The sequence below is a fragment of the Myxocyprinus asiaticus genome, chromosome 27 (assembly GCF_019703515.2).
Source record: "Myxocyprinus asiaticus isolate MX2 ecotype Aquarium Trade chromosome 27, UBuf_Myxa_2, whole genome shotgun sequence".
Taxonomy (NCBI): Eukaryota; Metazoa; Chordata; class Actinopteri; order Cypriniformes; family Catostomidae; genus Myxocyprinus; species Myxocyprinus asiaticus.
This window is the reverse complement of record NC_059370.1, coordinates 8,779,895-8,805,375: the sequence shown is the minus strand read 5'-3', so window position 1 is coordinate 8,805,375 and position 25,481 is coordinate 8,779,895. Positions and strand designations below refer to the sequence as shown.

The following is a 25,481-nucleotide window of genomic DNA, read 5'->3' as shown; positions in this document are numbered from 1 at the left end:
TGCTAATAATTACTTCCTGAAAATTACTTATTGCTATAACATTTTTTATATCATAAATGCTTGTAACAATAATATGGCCTTCATTTAAATCCAAACTTTTATGAATACATGACCATTCAAATGAATGAAACAAGATTTATTTATTTATTTAATTTTAACCAATTTAAACTGTATAAATATGCTAATTATGCTAACTGTATAAATATGCTAACTTTGAAGCTCCAAAAATTGCATAAAGGCAGCATAAAATTAATCCATACGACTCCAGAGGTTTAATCCACGTCTGCAGAAGCGATATTGAAGTCCTTTTTTATTATAAATCTTCACCTTTGACCAGCCCCAACAACCAGTAGGTGGCAGTATGCACAAAGAATGCAAATCACCAAAAAAAACAAAAGAAGAATGCGGAAGTGAATGTGAAAGTGAAAGTGGAGATTTGTTTTAAAAAAGGACTTAAATATTGATCTGTTTCTCACACACACCTATCATGTTGCTTCTGCAGACGTGGATTAAACCACTTAAATCTTATGGATTACTTTTATGCTGCCATTATGTGATTTTTGGAGCTTCAAAGTTCTGGGCACCATTCACTTGCATTGCGAGGCCTACAGAGCTGAAATATTCTTCTAAAAATCTTTGTTTGTGTTCAGCAGAAGAAAGAAAGTCATATACATCTGGGATGGCATGAGGGTGAGTAAATGATGAGAGAATTGTAATAATCACAAATGCCCGCAGGACCTTCCTTTAAACAATCTCCACAATAAAAGTGTGAATGGAAGATACATTTTTGATTTCCAGAGGGAAAATTAGGTGAATATGATATGTTACCTTCTCTCCTCTCTCCCCACGATCACCCCTGTCACCTTTAATCCCAGGAAAACCCTACAATATAGGAACACAAGGACTAAAATATACCACTCAAATGTAAAACTCAGTTCATTTATTCACTAGAGTTCATTAACCATTGAAATAAGCAGGACTAAGCTTCTTTTCCAATGAGACATAAAGGAGGGATCACAAATGTCACTGATTTGTACTCACATCTAATCCAGGTTCCCCTTGTTTTCCCTATGTAGAAAAACACATTATCATTGTAGCTACACATTGTACATTTTATCTGCAGCCTCTCTGAGTTAGTACCAATGTCATATAACATTCTGACATTATGATAAGGTTTAGAATTTGATGGTTTTTACTCTTATGATTAGTTCTTTACCTTTTCACCCTTTGTGCCAGGAAGACCAACCAATCCTGTTGCCCCTGGGGGTCCTTGCAGACCCTGTAGGCCCTATAAAACAGATACAAGTATTTATATATTATCAGTGTAGGTTTATGGATGCTGTTATGTTTTATGTTTGGATATGATTATGAATATGGCTCTCTTTTTTTGCTTTTTGTTTTGGATTTTCTCCCCTTTTCTCCCCAATTTTGGCATGCCCAATTCCCAATGCGCTCTAAGTCCTCATGGTGGCGTAGTGACTCGCCTCAATCCAGGTGGCGGAGGATTGCCTCCACGTTTGAGACCGTCAATCCGCGCATCTTATCACGTGGCTTGTTGAGTGCGTTACCGCGGAGACATAGCGCGTGTGGAGGCTTCATGCTATTCTCCGCGGCATCCACGCACAACTCACCATGCGCCCCACCGAGAGCGAGAACCACATTATAGCGACCACGAGGAGGTTACCCCATGTGACTCTACCCACCCTAGCAACCGGGCCAATTGGTTGCTTAGGAAGCCTGACTGGAGTCAATCAGCATGCCCTGGGAATATGGCTCTTAGTTTTAATCATGGACTAATGCATTATGGGATTATGTGTTCTCACTTGAATTCCTGGAGCACCGGTTTCTCCCTTTTCTCCTTTAACATTTTCCCCTGGATCACCCTACAGATACATCATTCAACATAGCATTAGATACAGTACATGCAGAAAGATTTCACTGGATATCTCTACATTTATTATTAAATAAAAGTTAAAACTTAATGGTAACACTTTACATTAATGTCATATTAACATTAACAGTAGATTGATCTAACAATGAAGAATATTTTTACAGCATTATTAATCTTGGTTAATGTACATTTCTACATAATGTACACTAATTAGGGCTGTAAATTGTTTTAAATTTGTAATCAAATTAATTACATGAGATCGAATTAATCACATTTATCAATATTATAGAGAAAGGCCCCAAATAAAGATAATTAAATGTATAATATTCAAAATTATTATTAATCCATTACATATAATAACTCGGATAATTCAAAGACATTGCATTATTGCAAAGACAAAAGCCTTACTGGCTTTTTAAGTGCCTTAAAAAGTCAATATATTGTTTGCTTTGTTCTCATAACATTGACCATAAGCTTCTCACTGACCTACAGTCCACAGCAATTCAATGTACAAGAGAAAAAAACAAAAAAACACTTACTTTTGGACCCGGAATGCCACGATGACCCTAAAACACAAATAATGAATGTCACAATCTTTGAATGACATTATGACTGAAATTTATGATCTTGCTTATGATGCAGTTAAGAATCAAGCAAAAGACACCATATTCAGACTGAAAATATTGGTCAGATAAATGTGCTACAGTGACAAAATGACAAAAGGCATGATGTATGATGTTCCAAATATTCTTCATTAAGCATCAATTAAGTGCATATAGTAAATTATTATCCAACAAATTATTTAGTAAACTATAACCACATTCTTTTTGAATGTACAGTCCGTTGAAAATGTATTACTTACCATCCCAGATGTGTATGACTTTTTCTTCCGCAGAACACAAACGAAGATTTTTTGAAGAATATCTCAGTTCTGTGGGTCCATACAATGCAAATGGACGGTGATCAGCACTTTAAAGCTCCAAAAAGAATATAGAATCGTAGTAAAAGTAATCCACACGTCTCCAGTGGTTAAATGAATGTCTTATAAAGCGCTATGATCACTTTTGTAAGAAACAGATCAATATTTAAGTCATTTTCACTATAATTGTTTACTTCCAGTCGCTTTCCAATGCACGTTCATGAGAGGAATCAGTTGACGCAGCCTCTTGTGTGACGTAAGCGAGCTGGCATGTTCAAATGAAAGAAAAACTAATGAAGCTTGTGAATAGCGTTCTGTTGTAAACCAGTCGAGCTACACTTCTGGTTGTATCGCGTTGGTTCTTGCGTGAACATGCCAATATGCTTCACGCAAGAGGCTGCGTCAACTGATTTACCTCATGGACGTGCATTGGAGGGGGATCGGAAGTAAGCAATTATAGTGAAAAGGACTTAAATATTGATCTGTTTCTCACCCAAAGTGATTGTATCACTTTAGAAGACATTCATATAACCGCTGGAGTCGAATGGATTACTTTTACTACAATTGTCTGTGCTTTTTGGAGCTTTAATGTGCTGATCACCATCCACTTGCATTGTATGGACCTTCAGAACGGAGATATTCTTCTAAAAATCTTTGTTTGTGTTCTGAAGAAGAAAGAAAGTCAAAACATCTGGGATAACATGAGGGTGAGGAAATGATGAGAGAATTTTCATTTTTGGATAAACTATCCCTTTAAAGTTAATTGTCATCAGTCATGTGAACTGAAAGTTATTTTCACAATATTATCATGTAAGTCTCAAATGTGTCTCACCATGTATCCGGGAGATCCAGGTGGACCTGGAGGTCCTGGTGGTCCTGGCTGTGAAATCATCTGAACCTATGGACATTTTCAGAACCACAGCTAAAGATTATTGTACACTTCAGATGAGAGTATGAATGAATGAGTGAATTAATTTGGATCCAATTAGACTGACCAGATTGTCCTCTAGTATAGAGTCTCCTTTTTCTCCTTTCTGCCCATCTATTCCCTAAAACACAAACAACATTTTAATTTAGATTAACAATGCTTTATTTATTTATTTATTTATTTATCTATTTATTTATTTACTTATTTAACTTACAGTGGGACCAGAGAGGCCCATTTCCCCTTTCTCACCCTTCTCTCCAGGTTCACCAGGCTCTCCAGAGTCTCCTTTATCACCCTGATCAGAAAAAAAAATAAAAATAAAAATATAATAATAATAATAATAATAATAATAATAATAATAATAATAATAAATATATATATATATATATATATACACATTTGTGCTCAAAATTTGCATACCCTGGCAGAAATTGTGAAATTTTGGCATTGATTTTGAAAATATGTCTTTTATTTAAGGATAGGGATCAAACATCATGATGGCGCCGCGGATGGCTGCCTCAGTGAGGAGCTCCTCAGTTCTTTTGTTGTTTTTGTTTGTTTGTCCTGTGTTTAGTAATCTTTTTCCAGTCAGTTTTAACAGAGACAAACTGCTGAACATTCGACAGCATGTACCAGACAATCTTTTCCCGGTTTTTGAATATTCAGACGTTTTGCTAGACATTTTAGTTGGAGGCGCGGCTTTGTTGTTCAATAGACGCAGGCGAGGGAGACGAGCCGGTGCGCTGGTCAAACTCCGTCGGCGCGGATTTCGAACAGCGCTGCCGAGTATTCATTTAGCGAATCTCCGATCTCTTCCTAACAAAATGGACAAACTACATCTCCTCGCCTGCACAAACAAGGACTTTTCAACCTCTGCTGCCTTGTGCTTCACAGAAACCTGGCTGAGTGAAGCCATTCCGGACAGCGCGTTACATTTGCTGTGCTTCCAGCTGTTCAGAGCGGATCGCATCACGTTAATGGTTAATGGAGTTAATGGAGAAAACGAGAGGCGGTGGAACATGTATTTATATCAATGAAAGTTGGTGTACAGATGTAACAACATTAAAGAGGATGTGCTGTCCTAATTTGGAAGCGCTCTTTATTAACTGTAAGCCTTTCTACTCGCCATGGGAGTTTTCCTTGTTTATTCTGGTGAGTGGGTATATCGCACCAAACGTGTGTTTGAATGCGGCGCTGCAACAGCTGGCTGATCAAATCACAGACACGGAACAATACCCGGACTCAGTTATTATTACACTTATTTTAACAAAGCAAATCTCACACATGAACTGCCCAAATACAAACAGCACATCACATGCCCCACCAGAGACGGGAACATACTGGATCATTGTTACACAGTAATAAAGGATGCATATCGCTCTGTCCTTAGAGCAGCTTTGGGACTCTCTGATCACTGTCTGGTTCATCTTCTTCCAAACTACAGGCAGAAATTTAAATCAACCAAGCCAGTAGTAAGGACTGTAAAGAGATGGACCAATAAAGCAGAGCGGGAACTACAAGCCTGTTTCAATTGCATGGATTGGAGTGTTTTTGAGGCTGCAGCCACAGACCTGGACGGGCTCACAGATACTGTTACATCATATATCAGTTTCTGTGAGGATATGTGCATTCCTACTAGGGCTTATTTAAAGTTCAACAACGACAAACCGTGGTTTACAGCAGAGCTCAGGCAGCTTCGTCAGGCCAAAGAAGATGCTTACAGGAGTGGGGATAAAGAATTGTACAATCAGGCCAGGAACACACTGAACTGGGAAATCAGAGTGGCTAAAAGGAGATACTCTGAGAAGCTGAAAAACAAGTTTTCAGCTAACGACCCTGCATCAGTGTGGAGTGGCATGAAACAACTCACAAATTACAGGACTCCTACTCCCAACCCTGTAGGGAACCAATAACTGGCTGACGACCTGAATGTGTTCTACTGCAGATTTGAAAGGCCCAATCTCACACCCCACACTCACTCTTCACTTACACAAACACCAACAACTCCTGCAACCCCCCTCCTCCCCCCTCCTGCTACTCGACCTGCACTTAAGATCTGTGAAGATGATGTGAGCTGCGTCTTTCGGAAACAAAAGATGAGGAAGGCATCAGGCCCAGATGGCGTCTCACCAGCGTGTCTTCGATCCTGTGCTAACCACCTGGCCCCCATCTTCACACAGATCTTCAATAGATCACTGGAGCAGTGTGAAGTCCCATGCTGCTTCAAACGCTCAATCATTATTCCTGTCCCAAAGAAACCAAAAATCACAGGACTTAATGACTACAGACCTGTCGCCCTGACATCTGTGGTCATGAAATCATTTGAGAGACTGGTGTTGGCCCACCTAAAGAACATCACTGGACCCTTTCTAGATCCCCTTCAATTTGCTTAACGAGCAAACAGGTCTGTGGATGATGCAGTCAACATAGGATTGCATCATATCCTGCAATCTGGACAGACCAGGGACATATGCAAAGATCCTTTTTGTGGACTTCAGTTCAGCTTTCAACACCATCATCCCAGCTATACTCCAGAATAAATTACACCAACTCTCTGTTCCCATGTCTATCTGTCAGTGGATTACCAGCTTTCTGACGGAAAGGCAGCAGCTTGTGAGACAGGGGAAACTCACTTCCAGCACCTGTACAATCAGCACTGGTGCCCCCCAGGGATGTGTGCTTTCCCCACTACTCTTCTCCCTCTACACCAATGACTGCATCGCCAAGGACCACTCTGTCAAGCTCCTGAAGTTTGCAGATGACACCACTGTCATCGGCCTCATTCGAGATGATGATGAGTCTGCATACAGAAGGGAGGTTGAACAGCTGGCTGTCTGGTGCAGTCAAAACAACCTTGAGCTGAACACGCTCAAAATGGTGGAGATCATTGTGGACTTTAGGAGAAACACCCCAACACTGACCCCCCTTACCATTCTAAACAGCACTGTGGCAGCAGTGGAGTCATTCAGGTTCCTGGGCACTACCATCTTACAGGACCTGAAGTGGGAGACCCACACTGACTCCATTGTGAAAAAGGCCCAGCAGAGGTTGTACTTCCTTCGCCAGCTGAAGAAATTCAACCTGCCACAAGCGCTGCTGATACAGTTTTACTCAGCAGTCACTGAGTCTGTCCTCTGCACTTCAATAACTGTCTGGTTTGGTTCAGCTATGAAATCAGACATCAGAAGACTACAAAGGACAGTTCGGACTGCTGAGAGGATTATTGGTTGCCCCCTGCCCAAGAACTATACACTTCCAGAGTGAGGAAAAAGGCAGGAAAAAAATCACTCTGGACGCCACTCACCCTGCCCACTACCTTTTTGAACTGTTGCCTTCTGGCCGATGCTTCAGAGCTCTGAGCACCAGAACCGTCAGGCACAGGAACAGTTTTTTCCCTCAGGCTATCCATCTCATGAACAGTTAAATTGCCCCACTGAGCAATAACTATGTGCAATACACAGTTTAGTCTTTTTTATATTTATCCAACACATCCAACCTCTTCTGCCATTTCATTCCTCTGAAAAAAGAAAAAAAGAAAACATTTGCACTGTACATAACAGATTGTATTAGATTTGCACTACCCATGTGTATGTGTGTATGTATGTATGTGTGTGTCAGTACGTATGTGTATAATTAGTTTTATTTTTTATTTTTTATTATTATCTATGTCTTGCTGCTGTTTTTGTATTGTTTTTGTATTGTTGTACACTGGAAGCTCCTGTCACCAAGACAAATTCCTTGTATGTGTAAGCATACTTGGCAATAAACTGATTCTGATTCTGATATGAAGCCGTTTATTATCACATAGTTGTTTGGCTCCTTTTTAAATCATAAGAAATCATGGCCCTGATCAAAAGTTTACATACCCTTGAATGTTTGGCCTTGTTACAGACACACAAGGTGACACACACAGGTTTAAATGGCAATTAAAGGTTAATTTCCCACACCTGTGGCTTTTTAAATTGCAATTAGTGTCTGTGTATAAATAGTCAATGAGTTTGTTAGCTCTCACGTGGATGCACTGAGCAGGCTAGATACTGAGCCATGGGGAGCAGAAAAGAACTGTCAAAAGACCTGCGTAACAAGGTAATGGAACTTTATAAAGATGGAAATGGATATAAAAAGATATCCAAAGCCTTGAAAATGCCAGTCAGTACTGTTCAATCACTTAAGAAGTGGAAAATTCAGGGATCTCTTGATACCAAGCCAATGTCAGGTAGACCAAGAAAGATTTCAGCCACAACTGCCAGAAGAATTGTTTGGGATACAAAGAAAAACCCACAGGTAACCTCAGGAGAAATACAGGCTGCTCTGGAAAAAGACAATGTGGTTGTTTCAAGGAGCACAATACGACGATACTTGAACGAAAATGAGCTGCATTGTCGAGTTGCCAGAAAGAAGCCTTTACTGCGTCAATGTCACAAAAAAACCCGGTTACAATATGCCCAACAACACCTAGACTCACAGCTTCTGGCACACTGTAATTTGGAGTGACGAGACCAAAATAGAGCTTTATGGTCACAACCATAAGCACTATGTTTGGAGAGGGGTCAACAAGGCCTATAGTGAAAAGAATACCATCCCCACTGTGAAGCATGGTGGTGGCTCACTGATGTTTTGGGGGTGTGTGAGCTCTAAAGGCACAGGGAATCTTGTGAAAATTGATGGCAAGATGAATGCATCATGTTATCAGAAAATACTGGCAGATAATTTGCATTTTTCTGCATGAAAGCTGCGCATGGGACACTCTTGGACTTTCCAGCATGACCCTAAGCACAAGGCCAAGTTGACCCTCCAGTGGTTACAGCAGAAAAAGGTGAAGGTTCTGGAGTGGCCATCACAGTCTTCTGACCTTAATATCATCGAGCCACTCTGGGGAGATCTCAAACGTGCGGCTCATGCAAGACGACCAAAGACTTTGCATGACCTGGAGGCATTTTGCCAAGACGAATGGGCAGCTATACCACCTGCAAGAATTTGGGGCCTCATAGACAACTATTACAAAAGACTGCACGCTGTAATTGATGCTAAAGGGGGAAATACATAGTATTAAGAACTAAGGGTATGCAGACTTTTGAAAAGGGATCATTTCATTTTTTTCTTTGTTGCCATGTTTTGTTTTATGATTGTGCCATTCTGTTATAACCTACAGTTGAATATGAATCCCATAAGAAATAAAAGAAAAGAAATGTGTTTTGCCTGCTCACTCATGTTTTATTTAAAAATGGTACATATATAACCAATTCTCCAAGGGTATGCAAACCCTATGTGGTTGCTAGGTTGTTCTCTGTGGTTGCTAGATGGTTACTGACTGGCCCAGGTGAAAAGAGCCCACCCTCAAGTCTATATTATTCGGGTCTTTAGATATGAGCCAATCAGGTCCCTCCTTTAATGCAAGTCTATTTGTTTAGCCTGTTTAATTATCCAGCAGGCAGAGCTTTTTTTTCGTGGAAAAGTATGCAAAATACACTATATTGCCAAAAGTATTCGCTCACCCATCCAAATCATTGAATTCAGGTGTTCCAATCACTTCCATGGCCACAGGTGTATAAAATGAAGCACCTAGGCATGCAGACTGCTTCTACAAACATTTGTGAAAGAATGGGCCGCTCTCAGGAGGTCAGTGAATTCCAGCGTGCTACTGTGATAGGATGCCACCTGTGCAACAAGTCCAGTCGTGAAATTTCCTCACTACTAAATATTCCACAGTCAACTGTCAGTGGTATTATAACAAAGTGGAAGTGACTGGGAATGACAGCAACTCAGCCACGAAGTGGTAGGCCACGTAAAATGACAGAGCGGGGTCAGCGGATGCTGAGGCGCATAGTGCGCAGAGGTCGCCAACGTTCTGCAGAGTCAATCGCTACAGACCTCCAAAGTTCATGTGGCCTTCAGATTAGCTCAAGAACAGTGCGTAGAGAGCTTCATGGAATGGGTTTCCATGGCCGAGCAGCTGCATCCAAGCCATACATCACCAAGTGCAATGCAAAGTGTCGGATGCAGTGGTGTAAAGCACGCCGCCACTGGACTCTAGAGCAGTGGAGACGCGTTTTCTGGAGTGACGAATCACGCTTCTCCATCTGGCAATCTGATGGATGAGTCTGGGTTTGGTGGTTGCCAGGAGAACGGTACTTGTCTGACTGCATTGTGCCAGCTGTGAAGTTTGGTGGAGGGGGGATTATGGTGTGGGGTTGTTTTTCAGGATCTGGGCTTGGCCCCTTAGTTCCAGTGAAAGGAACTCTGAATGCTTCAGCATACCAAGAGATTTTGGACAATTCCATGCTCCCAACTTTGTGGGAACAGTTTGTGGATGGCCGCTTCCTGTTCCAACATGACTGCGCACCAGTGCACAAAGCAAGGCACATAAAGACATGGATGAGCGAGTTTGGTGTGGAAGAACTTGACTGGCCTGCACAGAGTCCTGACCTCAACCCGATAGAGCACCTTTGGGATGAATTAGAGCGAAGACTGCGAGCCAGGCCTTCTCGTCCAACATCAGTGTCTGACCTCACAAATGCGCTTCTGGAAGAATGGTCAAAAATTCCCATAAACACACTCCTAAACCTTGTGGAAAGCCTTCCCAGAAGAGTTGAAGCTGTTATAGCTGCAAAGGGTGGGCCGACGTCATATTAAACACTACGGATTAAGAATGGGATGTCACTTAAGTTCATATGCGTCTAAAGGCAGATGAGCGAATACTTTTGGCAATATAGTGTATGTTCCTACTCCCTTAAAGATATTAATGAAATAAGTGTCTTGATAAAATCTCAGTGGTCTCTGTGACAGCTGTAAACTTTGTAAACAGCAAACAAAAACATTGGCACTTTTCACCTGTCAGTCATTTTTCTCATTTGAAATGGATCATTGAGGCTATGATTCATAATGTTTGTCACTTGAGGGCTCTATTGTGCCACTGTTGAATTTGACAGCCACAGGAACAAACAATGCTGCTCTTTTGCTCAGTTTTGGTCTCAAAATGATCTTTGGAGGGTGGAGTTTTGGAATGAGGGGGTGTGGCTAATTCAACGGCTCAGTCATGTGAAAGCTTCAGAACACTAAAATCGCTTACAGCACCTTTAAAGAAATAATAGCACACTTCTCCTCAATAAGTTAAGGTATGTCGGTGCAGAAAAATTGACAAGCCAAAGTTTAATACTTGGGGGTTAGGGGTCTTGCATGAACGAATCTGTGTTTTTGAGCAAATCTTGAGTGAATGAATCATTCTCGCTCACTTCCATTGTTTTGATTGTGAATGACTGTGTTTTTAACTAGTTTGTATCAATGATTCGAAAACTCACTCAACACACACAAAATACACTCTTTTGTTGCCACCTATTGGCGTAAATATATAATGCGACAAAGATGAATTAAAATCTACACATCTAGCTTTCTGCACTGCTCTCATTACTGTGGTTTGGAAAGAACACAAGCAATAAGCAAGTGATACAAACAGTAACGATCCCCAGTGCTGTTGTACTGTATGTAAGCACTCTTGGAACGCCTCTCGTCCAATATGATTCTTGGACTGGAACTAACTGTTGTATAACAACTGATAATCATAAATATGTTAAACTAGTTATTACCTTTTCACCATCAACCCCAGCAGGCCCAGGCAAGCCAAGTTCACCCTGTTTGGATGAAAAAAAATTAAAAGTACTCAAAACAAAATGCAGATTTTATCTTTTTCATGATCCTGCTAAATAACTCATTCGTCCCTGACATCACTAGTTTTAGCACATTTGTTTTATGTTGTTTTTATGCAATGGCTAGGAAAATAACTTACCAACTTAACAATTATTCATAATGAGTAATACATTGGATAAAATATTGAACGTGTGTGTAAAATTCACCTTTGGCCCTTCTTTTCCTAGTGGTCCCGGGGGTCCAGGAGGGCCAGGTGGTCCCTGTATAACAAACAGCAAACAGAACAAAAATAATTAAAATTGATATAAAATGTCCTTTTGCAAAACCAACTTTTGCATGCAACAAAAAACCTCTACTAGACCTCTTTTTATGACTGCTATAAACATGAAAATGTTCTTCCCATATAATTCTTATTACACACAGTAATAACTGTGGGGTTTGAAAACCTTTTGACAATGAAAGCAACATACTGAATGATGATAAACAATGTTAATGGCACTCTAAAAAAAGGAAACGCTGTCATGCTTTAGTTATGGTTGATATTTTTCTAATCCTTAATAACATACAGTATTTCACTGTATCCGTACAATGCAGTCAAGGTCTGCAGTTTGATAAAAATTTCAGAGCAATTATACTGTTGATAGTGATGACCACAAAGTAGCCTTTTGTGGACTTGGGAAAATGTTTCATCCTATTCCCAATTTCTCATATGACAAAACACAGGTTTACAAAAAGTGCCATTGTCCAGAACACTTAAACAGCCATTATAATGAAACCACAAGAACCATTCATTAAACAACCCAGATTTATATTCTCAGATCAAGAACATGCACAATGACACGTCCTACTAACTGCATTCAAATTTAGAACTGTATCCTGGCATGTTACATTACAATTTGGAATAGTAAAATAAATAAACCAAATTTGTCAGCCATGCTCATTTCACTCTCCCTGTAATATTGAATGCATGCCAGAAGAATTGAAATGAATAATAAAACAGCATTATTTGCATTGAGAAGTGTTACTGAAGAATCTGAAGAAAAATTCTTTGAATACTAACATTTAGATTAAACTGCAAAATTTTGAATTATGAAACACAATATGATGAGCAGTTACAATTTAGTATTTTAAATTCACACACAATCACACAGTGATGATGTTAATTTGTAATCAGGTAAATGAAAACAGAAATGGCATCCCATGCTACAATACGGTTACCGAGACACTGATGGTTTTGATGGCCTGCCAGAGAAAATCAACCAATGTCAGACCTCTGATTTCAGTAGTTGACCGATGTTTCATAAACTGTTTAGAAGTTCTAGTTCTAGAAATTACCACCTCTATAACCATAGCTCACCTGAAAAGCATCTAAGAGTTTGCCATTAAAGTCGATGATGTCACCCGATGCTGATGTGCCTTTCTCACCAGGATGCCCCTACCAAAATGAAAATCATGAGCACACAAGTATTGCACAATTGATCTACACAAATGTGTGAATATTCTCAAATGTTTCTCTGTCTTTTGAGTCAATCAACTTGCATACTCTCTCACTGTGTCTAGCATTAATATGGCCTCAGTTGTTTGCAGGCAAACCAGTGTCACTGCACCGCACTGTGAGTGTATTCTCTCTGAAACCCTCCTCCTCCCCGGCACCACTTATCTATATCTGTTTCAAGGGGATTGTATGCATGTCTAAAAGTGCAGTGGCAGCATTGTACATAAATGTACAGAGTGATGTATCGTTTCTCACTATTTCTCCCTGGGGTCCTTGTTCTCCAACATCTCCCTTATCTCCCTGAAAAACACAGAGCACAAAACAAACCAATACAACCGAGCACACTGGCAAACAACTACATTTCAACATCCTACAGTAGGGATCGGCAACCTTTTTGACACGGAATGCCATTTTTTATTTTGCAGGTCAGTGGCTGTGCCAACCCCACATCCCCCATAACCATAATATTTTACAAAAATGATCATTGCTGTGCTTCGTGCTTTTTCTGTATTGAAAAACTTGCGATGAATAATGAGAGAATCATTCATTCCCACAGTCTCAGTATCAGCGGTGATTTTTTCCTGCTGTGCTGAACTTTCCCCCTTAATTATCACCACCTCCCACCTCTGCTGATGTCTGTCAGCCCATAAGAAAAGTTTACTCATGTGCTTGAAGCCAAAAAACGTGGAGGGAGAGATGATAACAGCACAGATCAAGGTAATCAAATAGCAACAACAACAAAAAAATAATGTGTCCCCATCCTAATATACATCCTCTGACATACCATCAGTAAAATCATGACCCTATATCAACGAGCCATGGGATGTCATTAACCACTATACAGACGGGATTTGTTTTATGTGGGGATGATTATGATTACCAGAGCTTCTCATTGATTTTAATCCCGTCCAAAACGAGCATATCAGTATTTTTTCTGGTCTTTTTTCTGACTTTTTCAGGAACGTGCGTGACAATAAAGATTACAGTGTTTTTATCTTCTATAAAATGCCCCATAAATAACCCAGGTAAAGGTGACCCACCGCAAATTGACATGCTGGTAAAAAGCCAGTGAATCTGTGCTGTCTGTGACCAATGACTTTAGATACAGAGAACTTCAGAAACAATAAAGTGCTCAAAGACACCAGAAAATGAAAAGACATGCTTCACATCCTCAAGTAAACGCTGAAGAAAAACATGCATCAACCCATATACGCAATAGCCAGCATTAACTATTTAAAGAGAAAGAAAGGATCATGTTTTCAGGAAAAGTGTAGACCCGCATTTTGGGATATATTTTCCAGAAGTAGGCTACAAATAAAATTACATAACAATTCAAGAGTGTAATAGAGCATTGCAATCTGTTGTAATTTGTCAAATATTCCAATACATTTCTTCTAATAATCCCATTATTCACAAGTTTAATATTTTCTCCATAATTAATCAGCATAGCTAAATACATTTCCTCATAGATCAATAACGTGAAATGGCAGTGTAAAAGCAGTATACACACCTATAGAAATCGCTTAATCCCATGCGAATGGGCGATAACAGACGTCTACTGTAAAATGTCATGAAAACTAATCTAAACTAATAATATTAGCCATAGTTAAATATAATATTTATAATATTATACATCTTTAATTAATTGATTTCTTTATTTAATTTTGTAATTGACAGTTTATTAGGGTTTTTATTTTTATTTTCTTGTTTTTTTTCCCCCGATTTTTTGTCATGGTCATCGGTCACATGTAGTACATGCAAAAATGCACCTCCCTCTACAGCACCCCCAACATAAATCATCTTCCCACGGCCCTGCACAAGCTGATCAACTATTAACCGTTTCGGTGAATCGCACCTGCAAAATCCTAAAACTTTATTTCCAGGTTTAATTTATATTTTGAATAGACTCATATTTTTGAACCCCAAGATGTGGGTTTATGTTTTCTGTTTTAATCATTTAATGTAACTTTAAGTTTTACTATGGTTTAAGGAGGATGTACCTGTATGTTGGGTTGGAAATCTCAAGGATTAATAGTGGTGTTTTCATTATTACATCACATGTTGTTCTGAAAGCAAAAAGAAACAAATGAAACACGGAATGTAGGCTGTCATCCGCGCAGCCTGACCAAAGCAAAGCGGGCGCGTTTACTTGTGCGATTAACCGAAGGTGAAGCGCTGCCATCTCAAAGCCTGGTTTATATTCACCACGTCCGCAAGTACACAGGGTTGCGCGCAACAAAAATGATGTCATCATGGCATTGGTGGAAGAGCGTGTTGACTTCGCCTGGCACCATTACGCGTGGCGGTGTGCATCACATTTTTGTAATTGAGCGAACAGTGCGTGTGGCGCTGCATTCAAAAAATGAACGACTTGTGTGAGGCAACATTGGCTATATTGTTAATCATGTTCAGATACAATACAAACATACAAAAACAAACCAACAATAACAAAAACATAAAAAAATGAACGACTTGTGTGAGGCAACATTGGCTATATTGTTAATCATGTTCAGATACAATACAAACATACAAAAACAAACCAACAATAACAAAAACACAATAAAAGTAGGTTAATACCTGTGTGCAAATCGTTAGTAAAACAATTAGTGTGTAAACTGTAGCATTTATTTAAATGGGACGATTTACATAAGCATGCATTTACACACAAATTTGTTTTGCTCATGTTTCATGAATTAGACAAATTTACTGCTCAGTCACTACATTGCATGTTAATATTTCTATTAGAGTTTATATGAATTTAAGCATGTCAATGTACATTTTATAAGCATAAAATATAGAAGAGGTGCCTTCAACACACTGAATGTCGCAGACACTGTTGCATTGCTCTTTAGATTTAAATTGTTTTGAATAGTTTGTGTGAAAAATGTTTAATACTGTAGCATATCTATATGCATGTACAAATTTATAGGAGTAAGGTCAATAAATATTCTATTAGCATTTTTAAGTCATGATACAAGTATTTGTCTGGTGCTTTAATATTGAATAAAAACAAAATCATATTTAAGTTTGATGCTTTTATTACAAAGATTCTTGTAAAGGTTTTAAGTAGTTGTGCCTGACTGGCAAACTACTTTCTGCTGATTCAGATGACATTTTCTCTGGGCTGACCCCTGTTGTTTCACAGAATAATACAATGGCAGGCACAGCAAGTATATACGCCTCTAGAATTTAAGGAGGTGCGCACGCAGTCTGCGGTCCGGCATGTTGCGTTGCCAGGCGAATGTATAAACAAAGCTTGATGCGTGAATGGCTTGCATGCGCTGCATGAGTCTGTTGGGTATACTGCAGTCTTGTCACATTTTAACTTTTTGTTTAGCCTTCCATTCAGCTAATGAAAACCCGCTGTGTGATCATGAGGAAGGGTTACATCAAGATATAGACTGGAATGCAGGTGCGGAATTTATATAAATAAAATAGTCTATTCTCTCGCCGTTGCTGGCATGCCATTGATTACCCCTCCACGTGCCAGTGCTGGCATGCGTGCCATAGGTTGCCAACCCCTGTCCTACAGTAACAGCTTGAAGTTGCAGCTCAAGTCCTGTCTTTGTATTAATGATTATATCTATGAAACAAAGAGCTCATTTTCAATCAGCGCTCACCTTCAAGCCTGGCAGACCATCAGTTCCTCGGTCACCTTGGGGACCTGGCTCTCCCTGCACAACACAGAGAGAGTTTTTAACATAATATAGAACAGATTTGAGAGTGACTGCAGGAGAAGAATGATGCTTTGAATGATCTGATTTTCCATATGAAGCTGATTATTCTATGAAATCATACTCATTATGCTGATAATGATTAAGTAATGGTCAGAGGCAATGGTGCAATACAGCACATGATCAAATTAAAAAAACATGTTTGAAAAAGAGGAGAGGATTGAAAACAAGGGTACATAGAGTTTTTAATAAAAATGATTAACTACTACTAAAGAGTATAAAATAGAAGATGGATTTTTACATTTCTGAAGAAAATGTGAGAGGTGCTTCTCCATGCAAAACTCATTGCCAGGGCATTGCTATACATCTGCTAAGGTGTTCATAATGCTTTTTAGCACATTGCTATGAAGTTGGTAGGGTGTTCTTGGTGGTTGCTAGGGTGTTCTGGCTGGTTGCTAGGTGGTTACTTACTGGTCCAAGACAAAAGAGCCCAAGTCTCTATGATATTTTGGTCCCTAGATATGGCTTGGGATGCTTAAATGTTTTTATCACATTTTTATCATCCACTAGGTGAAAGTAGTAAGTCTGATTGCTTAGTAAAGTATTAGCACAACTCTCCACAACAGGCCACATGGTTTGGGGTATCATGCAGGTCAGGTTACGCACTGAACATGATGCTTAGGGTTAACCCTTCATATGAGGACTAGTAGCCTTAGAGAAAGCTTAACCTTGTGCGATCCCCATCCACAAGCGGGGATGTTGTATTTTGGCTTTGCTATATGCAATACATAATTTAAATTCATTTAAACCGACTGATCTCAGTTCAGAAGACTGGGCCGTCAGTAAAGGGTTAAACTTTTGACGTACAGAGTCATGTGGCAAAAAAAAAAAGGCATCAATCACAGCTGAGTTTGTCTTTGGGAGAAACGCCAACAAAACTACATCTAGTAAGAAACCTCATTAAGTTTTTACATTGAAACCTGTTTGTGTCTCTAGTTTCATCTGATACGCCATTTTTAACATTTGAGCAATTTATCGCGGATCGCCACTCTGCTAAGAACAATGTGCAGTACACCAATGTGAACTTTAGCGCTTTTGCTCCTATATTTACTGTGCATTATTACATTGAGAATCAATGGGTTCATCCAAAATCTAAAAAATGTTACTTTCAGAGGCTTTATACAGAGTTAGGATGAAAATAAGGTGCATTTCAAACTGTTCTGAGACCAGTGCAGACAGACAGCACACTGGAGGTTAAGTAATTCACTAAGTAGGGAGCAAGGGAGCATCCTATAGCTTTCCTATGCTGCAAAGTGCATTCACTCCTAACATCTGAACAAAAGTTCAGTTTCAGGCTGCAGATGATGTTTGGATCACTCAACATGTTTGGCAGACACAGGACAATGATAATCAGTACATAGATTCAGAATTTATAATGTATAATTTTATTTTAACATGGTTGGCAGTGATTGGATGATGCTGGCCATTACTTTGTGATTGGATGATGCAAATTTCTCATTGATAAAATGCTTCAGCACTGGCTTGTTTGACAAAGAGAGAACACTGAGATTTTCTTGCCAAAGTAAAAAAAAAAAATATTGTAACATAAAAGTCAAATAATTTTTATTTCTATAGTTTTTTCATTTGTGCTTTTCCCAATACACATTGTTTCTGAAACAGCTTTACAGAAGATCAGCTGTAATGTTTGTAACGTCTCTAAAAACATGAATAACCAACACTCCTGGAAACATAATAAAATTTTTTTTTTTAAATCTGATTTTCTATAGCTTGGTATTATGTAATATTTCACAACTTGGTCCAACTGAAGTGGTATGAGGACATACATTTTTATGAAAACTATTTGCTCATTTATTTATTTTTTTGCATGTTTATTAGGTGTTACTAGTTACAAATCAATAAAGGAAATGAAAAATGCACACAGCAGTCACGCGCAGGTTTCAAGAGGTTAATATCATAAACAGTAAAGTAGTGTCCTAAGATGTTGGTTGAGATAAATATGTCACAATTGGAGAAAGAATGAACCTCTGACCTTTGATCCTGGAGGTCCCTGTGGTCCTGGGTAACCTTGTTCACCAACGTCACCCTGTATAACGAAGAGGTCGCAAAGATTTAGTGTCACACATGTACAGTGCATCCGGAAAGTATTCACAGCGCTTCACTTTTTCCACATTTTGTTATGTTACAGCCTTATTCCAAAATGGATTAAATTCATTATTTTCCTCAAAATTCTACAAACAATACCCCATAATGACAATGTGAAAGAAGTTTATTTGAAATCTTTGCAAATTTATAAAAAACAAAAAACAAAAAAGAAAACACATGTACATAAGTATCAATCGGGTTCAAGTCTGGGCTTTGGCTGGGCCACTCAAGGACATTCACAGAGTTGTCCTGGAGCCACTCCTTTGTTATCTTGGCTGTGTGCTTAGGGTCGTTGTCCTGTTGGAAGATGAACCTTCGCCGCAGTCTGAGGTCCAGAGCACTCTGGAGCAGGTTTTCATCAAGGATGTCTCTGTACATTGCTGCATTAATCTTTCCCTCGATCCTGACTAGTCTCCCAGTTCCTGCCGCTGAAAAACATCCCCACAGCATGATGCTGCCACCACCATGCTTCACTGTAAGGATGGTATTGGCCAGGTGATGAACGGTGCCTGGTTTCCTCCAGACATGATGCTTGCCATTCAGGCCAAAGAGTTCAATCTTTGTTTCTCATGGTCTGAGAGTCCTTCAGGTGCCTTTTGGCAAACTCCAGGCAGGCTATCATGTGCCTTTTACTGAGGAGTGGCTTCCGTCTGGCCACTCTACCATACAGGCCTGATTGGTGGAGTGCTGCAGAGATGATTGTTCTTCTGGAAGGTTCTCCTCTCTCCACAGAGAAATGCTGGAGCTCTGTCAGAGTGACCATCGGGTTCTTGGTCACCTCCCTGACTAAGGCCCTTCTCCCCCGATCGTTCAGTTTGGCCAGGCGGCCAGCTCTAGGAAGAGTCCTGGTGGTTCCAAACTTCTTCCATTTACGGATGATGGAGGCCACTGTGCTCATTGGGACCTTCAATGCTGCAGAAATTGTTCTGTACCCTTCCCCAGATCTGTGCCTCGATACAATCCTGTCTCAGAGGTCTACAGACAATTTCTTGGACTTCATGGCTTGGTTTGTGCTCTGACATGCACTGTTAACTGTGGCACCTTATATAGACAGGTGTGTGCCTTTCCAAATCATGTCCAATCAACTGAATTTACCACAGGTGGATTCCAATCAAGTTGTAGAAACATCTCAAGGATGATCAGTGGAAACAGGATGCACCTGAGCTCAATTTTGAGTGTCATGGCAAAGGCTGTGAATACTTATGTACATGTGATTTATTTACGTTTTTTATTTTTAATAAATTTGCAAAGATTTCAAACAAACTTCTTTCACGTTGTCATTATGGGGTATTGTTTGTAGAATTTTGAGGAAAATAATGAATTTAATCCATTTTGGAATAAGGCTGTAACATAACAAAATGTGGAAAAAGTGAAGCGCTGTGAATTCTTTCCGGATGCACTGTACACAAACATACACATGCATGCACCTGTTTCTGTTAAGACTGAGACAAATAAAAACAAGAAAACATTTTAATTTACATGATTTACGGTCAATGCAGCACCATACCCCGATTACACACAACAATCGAATGCATACAGTACTTTACATCGAACACCCCTCCACATCTTTAAACAGATTTACAAAAACAAAAGACTTTTTACACATCAAAAGTTATTCCAGTGTAAAAGACACAAACTGATTCAAATCATCATACAGTATGTCAGTGCAACCAGACCTCAGAATCAGTCGTTTATGGTTACAGTTCTCACAAACACAAAGAGCGAAGCCATACATGTACTGTTCCTATTTATGCAAAGAGGAAAGAATTTTGTCCTTTTAAAAACATTGCGAGAGAAAGACAAAAAACATCTTATCTCACCGGCTTTCCTGGTAAGCCTTGTTGTCCCTGTGGAGAAAGAAAACATGCTTGATTGACAATAAAATACAACAATATATTTTCTATGCAATGAAGAAATGATCACTTGCCTCCATTCCATCTTGACCAGCGACACCCTAGAGAGACAGAGAAAGAGAGAGAGAGAGAGAGATTTTCAATGTGAATTTACTGTTCTGGTCAAAATGTTGCCTTATTTCTTCATAAGGACCTTTTATTTATTTTTTTTTAATTGTTTTTTACATATATTCTATCAAAATAAAAGATCCTAAGTAGGGCTTTTATTTAAATTCAATTTAAATTCTCAAAATAATCCAGCAAAAATCCACATTTGAATGGATAAGGTTTGTAAAGGCTACTTTTACTTAATCGTCTAATGTGAGACTCAATGGCGTAGATTTGGTCTGAACATTGAGGGGGACCAAATGGGGGCGGGGGGTGTAACACATTACACAATGCATAATAACAGTTCAAATTAATGCACAGACAAATAAAGCCACAGTGTGAGTTTTTGGCAGTTGATTCTGAGAAAAAAAATTGTGGTTAACCCGTTTTACAATTATTTGCACATTTTCTTATTATGCAACAGCACTGATGCAAAAAATGCATATCATATAACAACTGTCTAAATGTCTAAGTGGATGTATTTCTGGGGGATATGTGGACACTAAGGGAAGCCATATAATAAGAAAACCGATAAACACCCACACAAAGGAGGTAATAAGAGACACTCCAATCTAGAGCACAACAATGTTTATGCACATCCCGAGCAGAGTGATGTCCTTAAGTGTAAACGGAGTGCTTCAAAATTGCATAAATGTAAGATTATTGTGGGTGCACAACATGTAGTTCACGGCATTAAACAGTTTTTTTTTCTTCTGCATCAGTTTATCAAAGCAATCCGATGTTCTGTCAGACACCTCAACATAAAGAATCAGCAACAGGGGTCTGGGTATCTCAGCGAGTATTGACACTGACTACCACCCCTGGAGTCGCGAGTGTGAATTCAGGGTGTGCTGAGCGACTCCAGCCAGGTCTCCTAAGCAAACAAATTGGTCCGGTTGCTAGGGAGGGTAGAGTCACATGGAGTAACCTCCTCGTGGTCGCGATTAGTGGTTCTCGCTCTCAATGGGGCGCGTGGTAAGTTGTGCGTGGATCGTGGAGAGTAGCATGAGTCTCCACATGCTGTGAGTCTCTGCGGTGTCATGCACAGCGAGCCACGTGATAAGATGTGCAGACTGACTGTCTCAAAAGTGGAGGCAACTGAGACTTGTCCTCCACCACCCGGATTGAGGTGAGTAACCGCACCACCACAAAGACCTACTAAGTAGTGGGAATTGGGCATTCCAAACTGGGAGAAAAGGGGATAAAAAAAAAAAAAAGAACAAAAAAAAGAATCTGCAACAGACTCTAAATACTGTCCACAACACTTTACAAATAAACCTGTGTACTATGAATAATAAAGGGAACATTGCTTACAGCAGGCAATTTAAAGTCCGATCATGACTAAAATTCACATTTATCTTTCTATGACTTCTGTCTGCTTGTTTTACATCTGTTGTCTTCAGTCAGTCATATAAATGCTGCCAAACAGCCGATTTAAGTCGCTTTTTTGATGGATATGAGTCTGGTAGATCGAATTCCTCTGTTATATTTTGGAATTTCAGAGTATGTGGAGTGGAGTGGAGCGGCATGATTTTGCCTGGAGCGAGGAGCAGGTTTTTTAAAAATTGTAGCGTCATTAATGCTCCGCTAATGCTCCATCAGGAGCACAACACCTGTTAATGGCCCTTAATGCAATAATTCACCACATGTTAAGCAGTGTTAAACACTGGCATGAAGAAAAGATGGAATTTCTGATATAACCAGGAAGAATGTGATAAAAAAAGATAAAAAATACAAATTTAAAATCTTGTGGCACTTGATAATGTTTGACCTCCAGTGCGAAGGTTACTTTCGCTTTCCGTGTTGAGGTAATGCTCATGTCTCCTCTCTTTATTCCTACATTAACTGGCGTATATTGAAAATTAATGACGGGATGACAAAGGAGAACACGAGTGGAGAGGTGATTGTCACGATCAAAGGTTTGCTGTGAAATCCTAAAAGACGTGTCCAGAAAACAAGATGATAATCCATTCACATGTTGAGAGAAAATCTAAAGGTCAGTAATACATACATTATATATATATATATATATATATATATATATATATATATACATACATACATACAGTTGCAATCAAAATTATTCAACCCCCCTGACCAGCAATACATTCTGGTGATGTGAATTAAAACACATCAACTAAAACCTCAGTAAACAGTCAAAGTAAGTTTTTAATACACATTTGAGTGATTTTGAGAACAAGGAGTTCAGTTTACCCAAATATTAAAATAAAAAATAACTAATTCTCTCCACAAATGTCATGTCAAAAATATTCAACCCCCAAAGTCAATCATTTGTGAAGCATCCTTTATCCTTAATAACAGCAAATAAATGTTTCAGGTAAGTGTTCTCAGGCTTCGGACACCTCTCTATTATAATTTGTACACATTTCTCATGAGCAAAAGCTTCCAGTTCATTGACATTCTTTGGTTTCTGTGCTGCCACTGCTTCCTTGAAATCCCAACAAAGGTTTGCAATGGGATTTTAATGATGGACTGAAAGGGCCATTTAAGGACATTCCAAGACCAATCCCTGAACCAGATTTTGGACAACTTGGATGTATCCTTGGTGTTACTGTCTTGCTGGAAAGTCCAGTGATCACGAGCTTCAATTTACACACTGAAGGCATCACATTTTTCATGCCAAAATGGCCTGATACCTGAAAGAATCCATGGTGTCAGTCACATAGTCAGGATAGCCGTTTCCTGCAGCCGCAAAACACCCCCATAACAGGACTGACCCACCTCCATGCTTGACTGTGGGGATGGTGTCATTCTTGTCATCACCTTGTCATCTTACTCCAGACATACTGCTGACCCATGGGTCTAAAACTCATTTTCAGTTTAGTGTCATACGTCTATAAAACCTTCTTCCAGGACTCCACAGGTCTTTCCTACTTCTTTCCTATTACTTCTTGAATTACTTTTTGAATATAAGTCAACATTTCCCTTGGTGAAGTTTTGCTTTCTTCCACACCCCAAGAAGGTTGCTGTTGTACCATATTTAAAAAATGTATGAATGGTGCTGCCAACTTTGTCTACTGGAAATTGAAGTGCCTTGGAAATGTACTTTTAGCCATGACCTTTCTTGTGTAATGAAATAATCTCCTCTATTAGCTTTTGAGACAGCTTATTTTTAATTGCATTTTTTGCATAGAAATACATTTTTGCTTACAACGCTAAACTTACATTTTAAAACTTAAATAAGTGCCATTGCAGATTGATGACTTGATTTAGTTTTAAAACAATTACTTGTGTAGCCTTACATATTTAAGAAACAGCTACATGCAATAGGGATTGAATAATTATGACATGGCTGTATTTAAAACAATAATCCTGCTATTTACAAACATTAGGTTATATATTCACACTATGACTTTGAATGTGTCACTCAACTGATATAGATGTAAAATTAAAAAATTCTGGGTCATCAGAAAAGCTTACCTTTGTAAATCCTTACTGTCTTGGGGGGGTTGAATTTCGATTGCAACTGTATATATATATATATATATATATATATATATATATATATATATATATATATATATATATATATATATATATATATATACACACACACACACACACACACACACACACACTACCGGTCAAAAGTTTTGAAACACTTGCTCATTCTTTATTATAATTTTTTTTCACATTTAAATGGAACTATGGGAATTATGTTGTGACTAAACAAAATCCAAAATAAATCAAAACTGTGTTATATTTTAGCATCTTCATAGTAGTCACCCTTTGCCTAGAATTTGCAGAAATGTACTCTTGACATTTTCTCAACCAACTTCTTGAGGTATCACCCTGGGATGCTTTTTAAACAGTATTGAAGGAGTTCTCATCTATGTTGGGCACTTATTGGCTGCTTTTCTTAATTATTTGGTCCAAGTCATCAATTTCAAAAACTTTTTTTTTTTAATTCAATTTTAGTTTTATAATGAAATAAATTAATATGGTGGCACAATTATATTTTTGTCTACAAAACTAATTTCAAACATTTAAGCATACGCCTTCAGATCAAAAGATTTTTAAGATCATGAGAAATATTTCAGTCAAGTGTTTCAAAAAAGGTAGTGTATATACAAACCTAAAACCTATATAAACCTATATATATATATATATATATATAGACCTAAAACACTAACTGAACTAATCAGTATGTTAATATTGCGTAGTTTGACTTTAATTGATTGCCATCTCAATTTATTTTAGTGCCATAGGCAAATTTATGCATTATACATTTGCAGATGAAGAAGCTCCGCAAATGCGAACAGAAAGAGGTACATTTAAAATCTTTAAAAAATTCAAAAGCTAGTATTTCTAAAAGTGAACTCTGCATTAGACATAAAGTTTTAATAGTCTTATCCAGTTTTGATTAAAAAAAGTGCAGAACATTCTGAGAATGTAATTTTTTCATTCACAGAATTATAGGGCAAGGTCAATTAAAAGAAGTGTAATAATAGAAAATAATAGGCAATAATACTTAGGCTTTATAATGTTTTTTTGTTTGTTTGTTTGTTTGTTTGTTTTTTTGTTTGATAATTTATTAATTTGATTCAATTTAATGTTTTGTTTTCATTCTGGTCTTTTTTTTTTTTTTTTTGGTAATTTATATTTTTAATTTACATTATTTTTTTGTTCGTCTAGTAATTTATTTAATTGATCAAAACCAGAGAATGCTGCCGACATGTTTCAAAAATAAGCTATAAATATAATTTAATTTAGTCTTGGGCTACTGTTAGTGTTCCAATAACGCAC

At 38.5% G+C, this 25,481-nt stretch overlaps 1 protein-coding gene across 1 annotated transcript in view; it reads right to left on the bottom strand.

Moving 5' to 3' along the window:
- LOC127417628 (collagen alpha-1(XXIII) chain-like) overlaps positions 1–25,481 on the bottom strand; it is a 239,450-nt gene that overhangs the window by 5,647 nt on the left and 208,322 nt on the right. The window contains exons 12-28 of the mRNA XM_051657677.1: positions 20,642–20,668; positions 20,535–20,561; positions 18,602–18,655; positions 16,498–16,551; positions 13,133–13,177; positions 12,740–12,817; positions 12,601–12,624; positions 11,589–11,642; positions 11,322–11,366; positions 3,953–4,033; positions 3,806–3,859; positions 3,643–3,708; positions 2,431–2,457; positions 1,824–1,883; positions 1,217–1,288; positions 1,042–1,068; positions 829–882 (exon numbers count right to left, since the gene is read on the bottom strand). Coding sequence (XP_051513637.1) covers positions 829–882; positions 1,042–1,068; positions 1,217–1,288; positions 1,824–1,883; positions 2,431–2,457; positions 3,643–3,708; positions 3,806–3,859; positions 3,953–4,033; positions 11,322–11,366; positions 11,589–11,642; positions 12,601–12,624; positions 12,740–12,817; positions 13,133–13,177; positions 16,498–16,551; positions 18,602–18,655; positions 20,535–20,561; positions 20,642–20,668 — 849 coding nt within the window. The remainder of the gene's footprint in view (positions 1–828; positions 883–1,041; positions 1,069–1,216; positions 1,289–1,823; positions 1,884–2,430; positions 2,458–3,642; positions 3,709–3,805; positions 3,860–3,952; positions 4,034–11,321; positions 11,367–11,588; positions 11,643–12,600; positions 12,625–12,739; positions 12,818–13,132; positions 13,178–16,497; positions 16,552–18,601; positions 18,656–20,534; positions 20,562–20,641; positions 20,669–25,481) is intronic.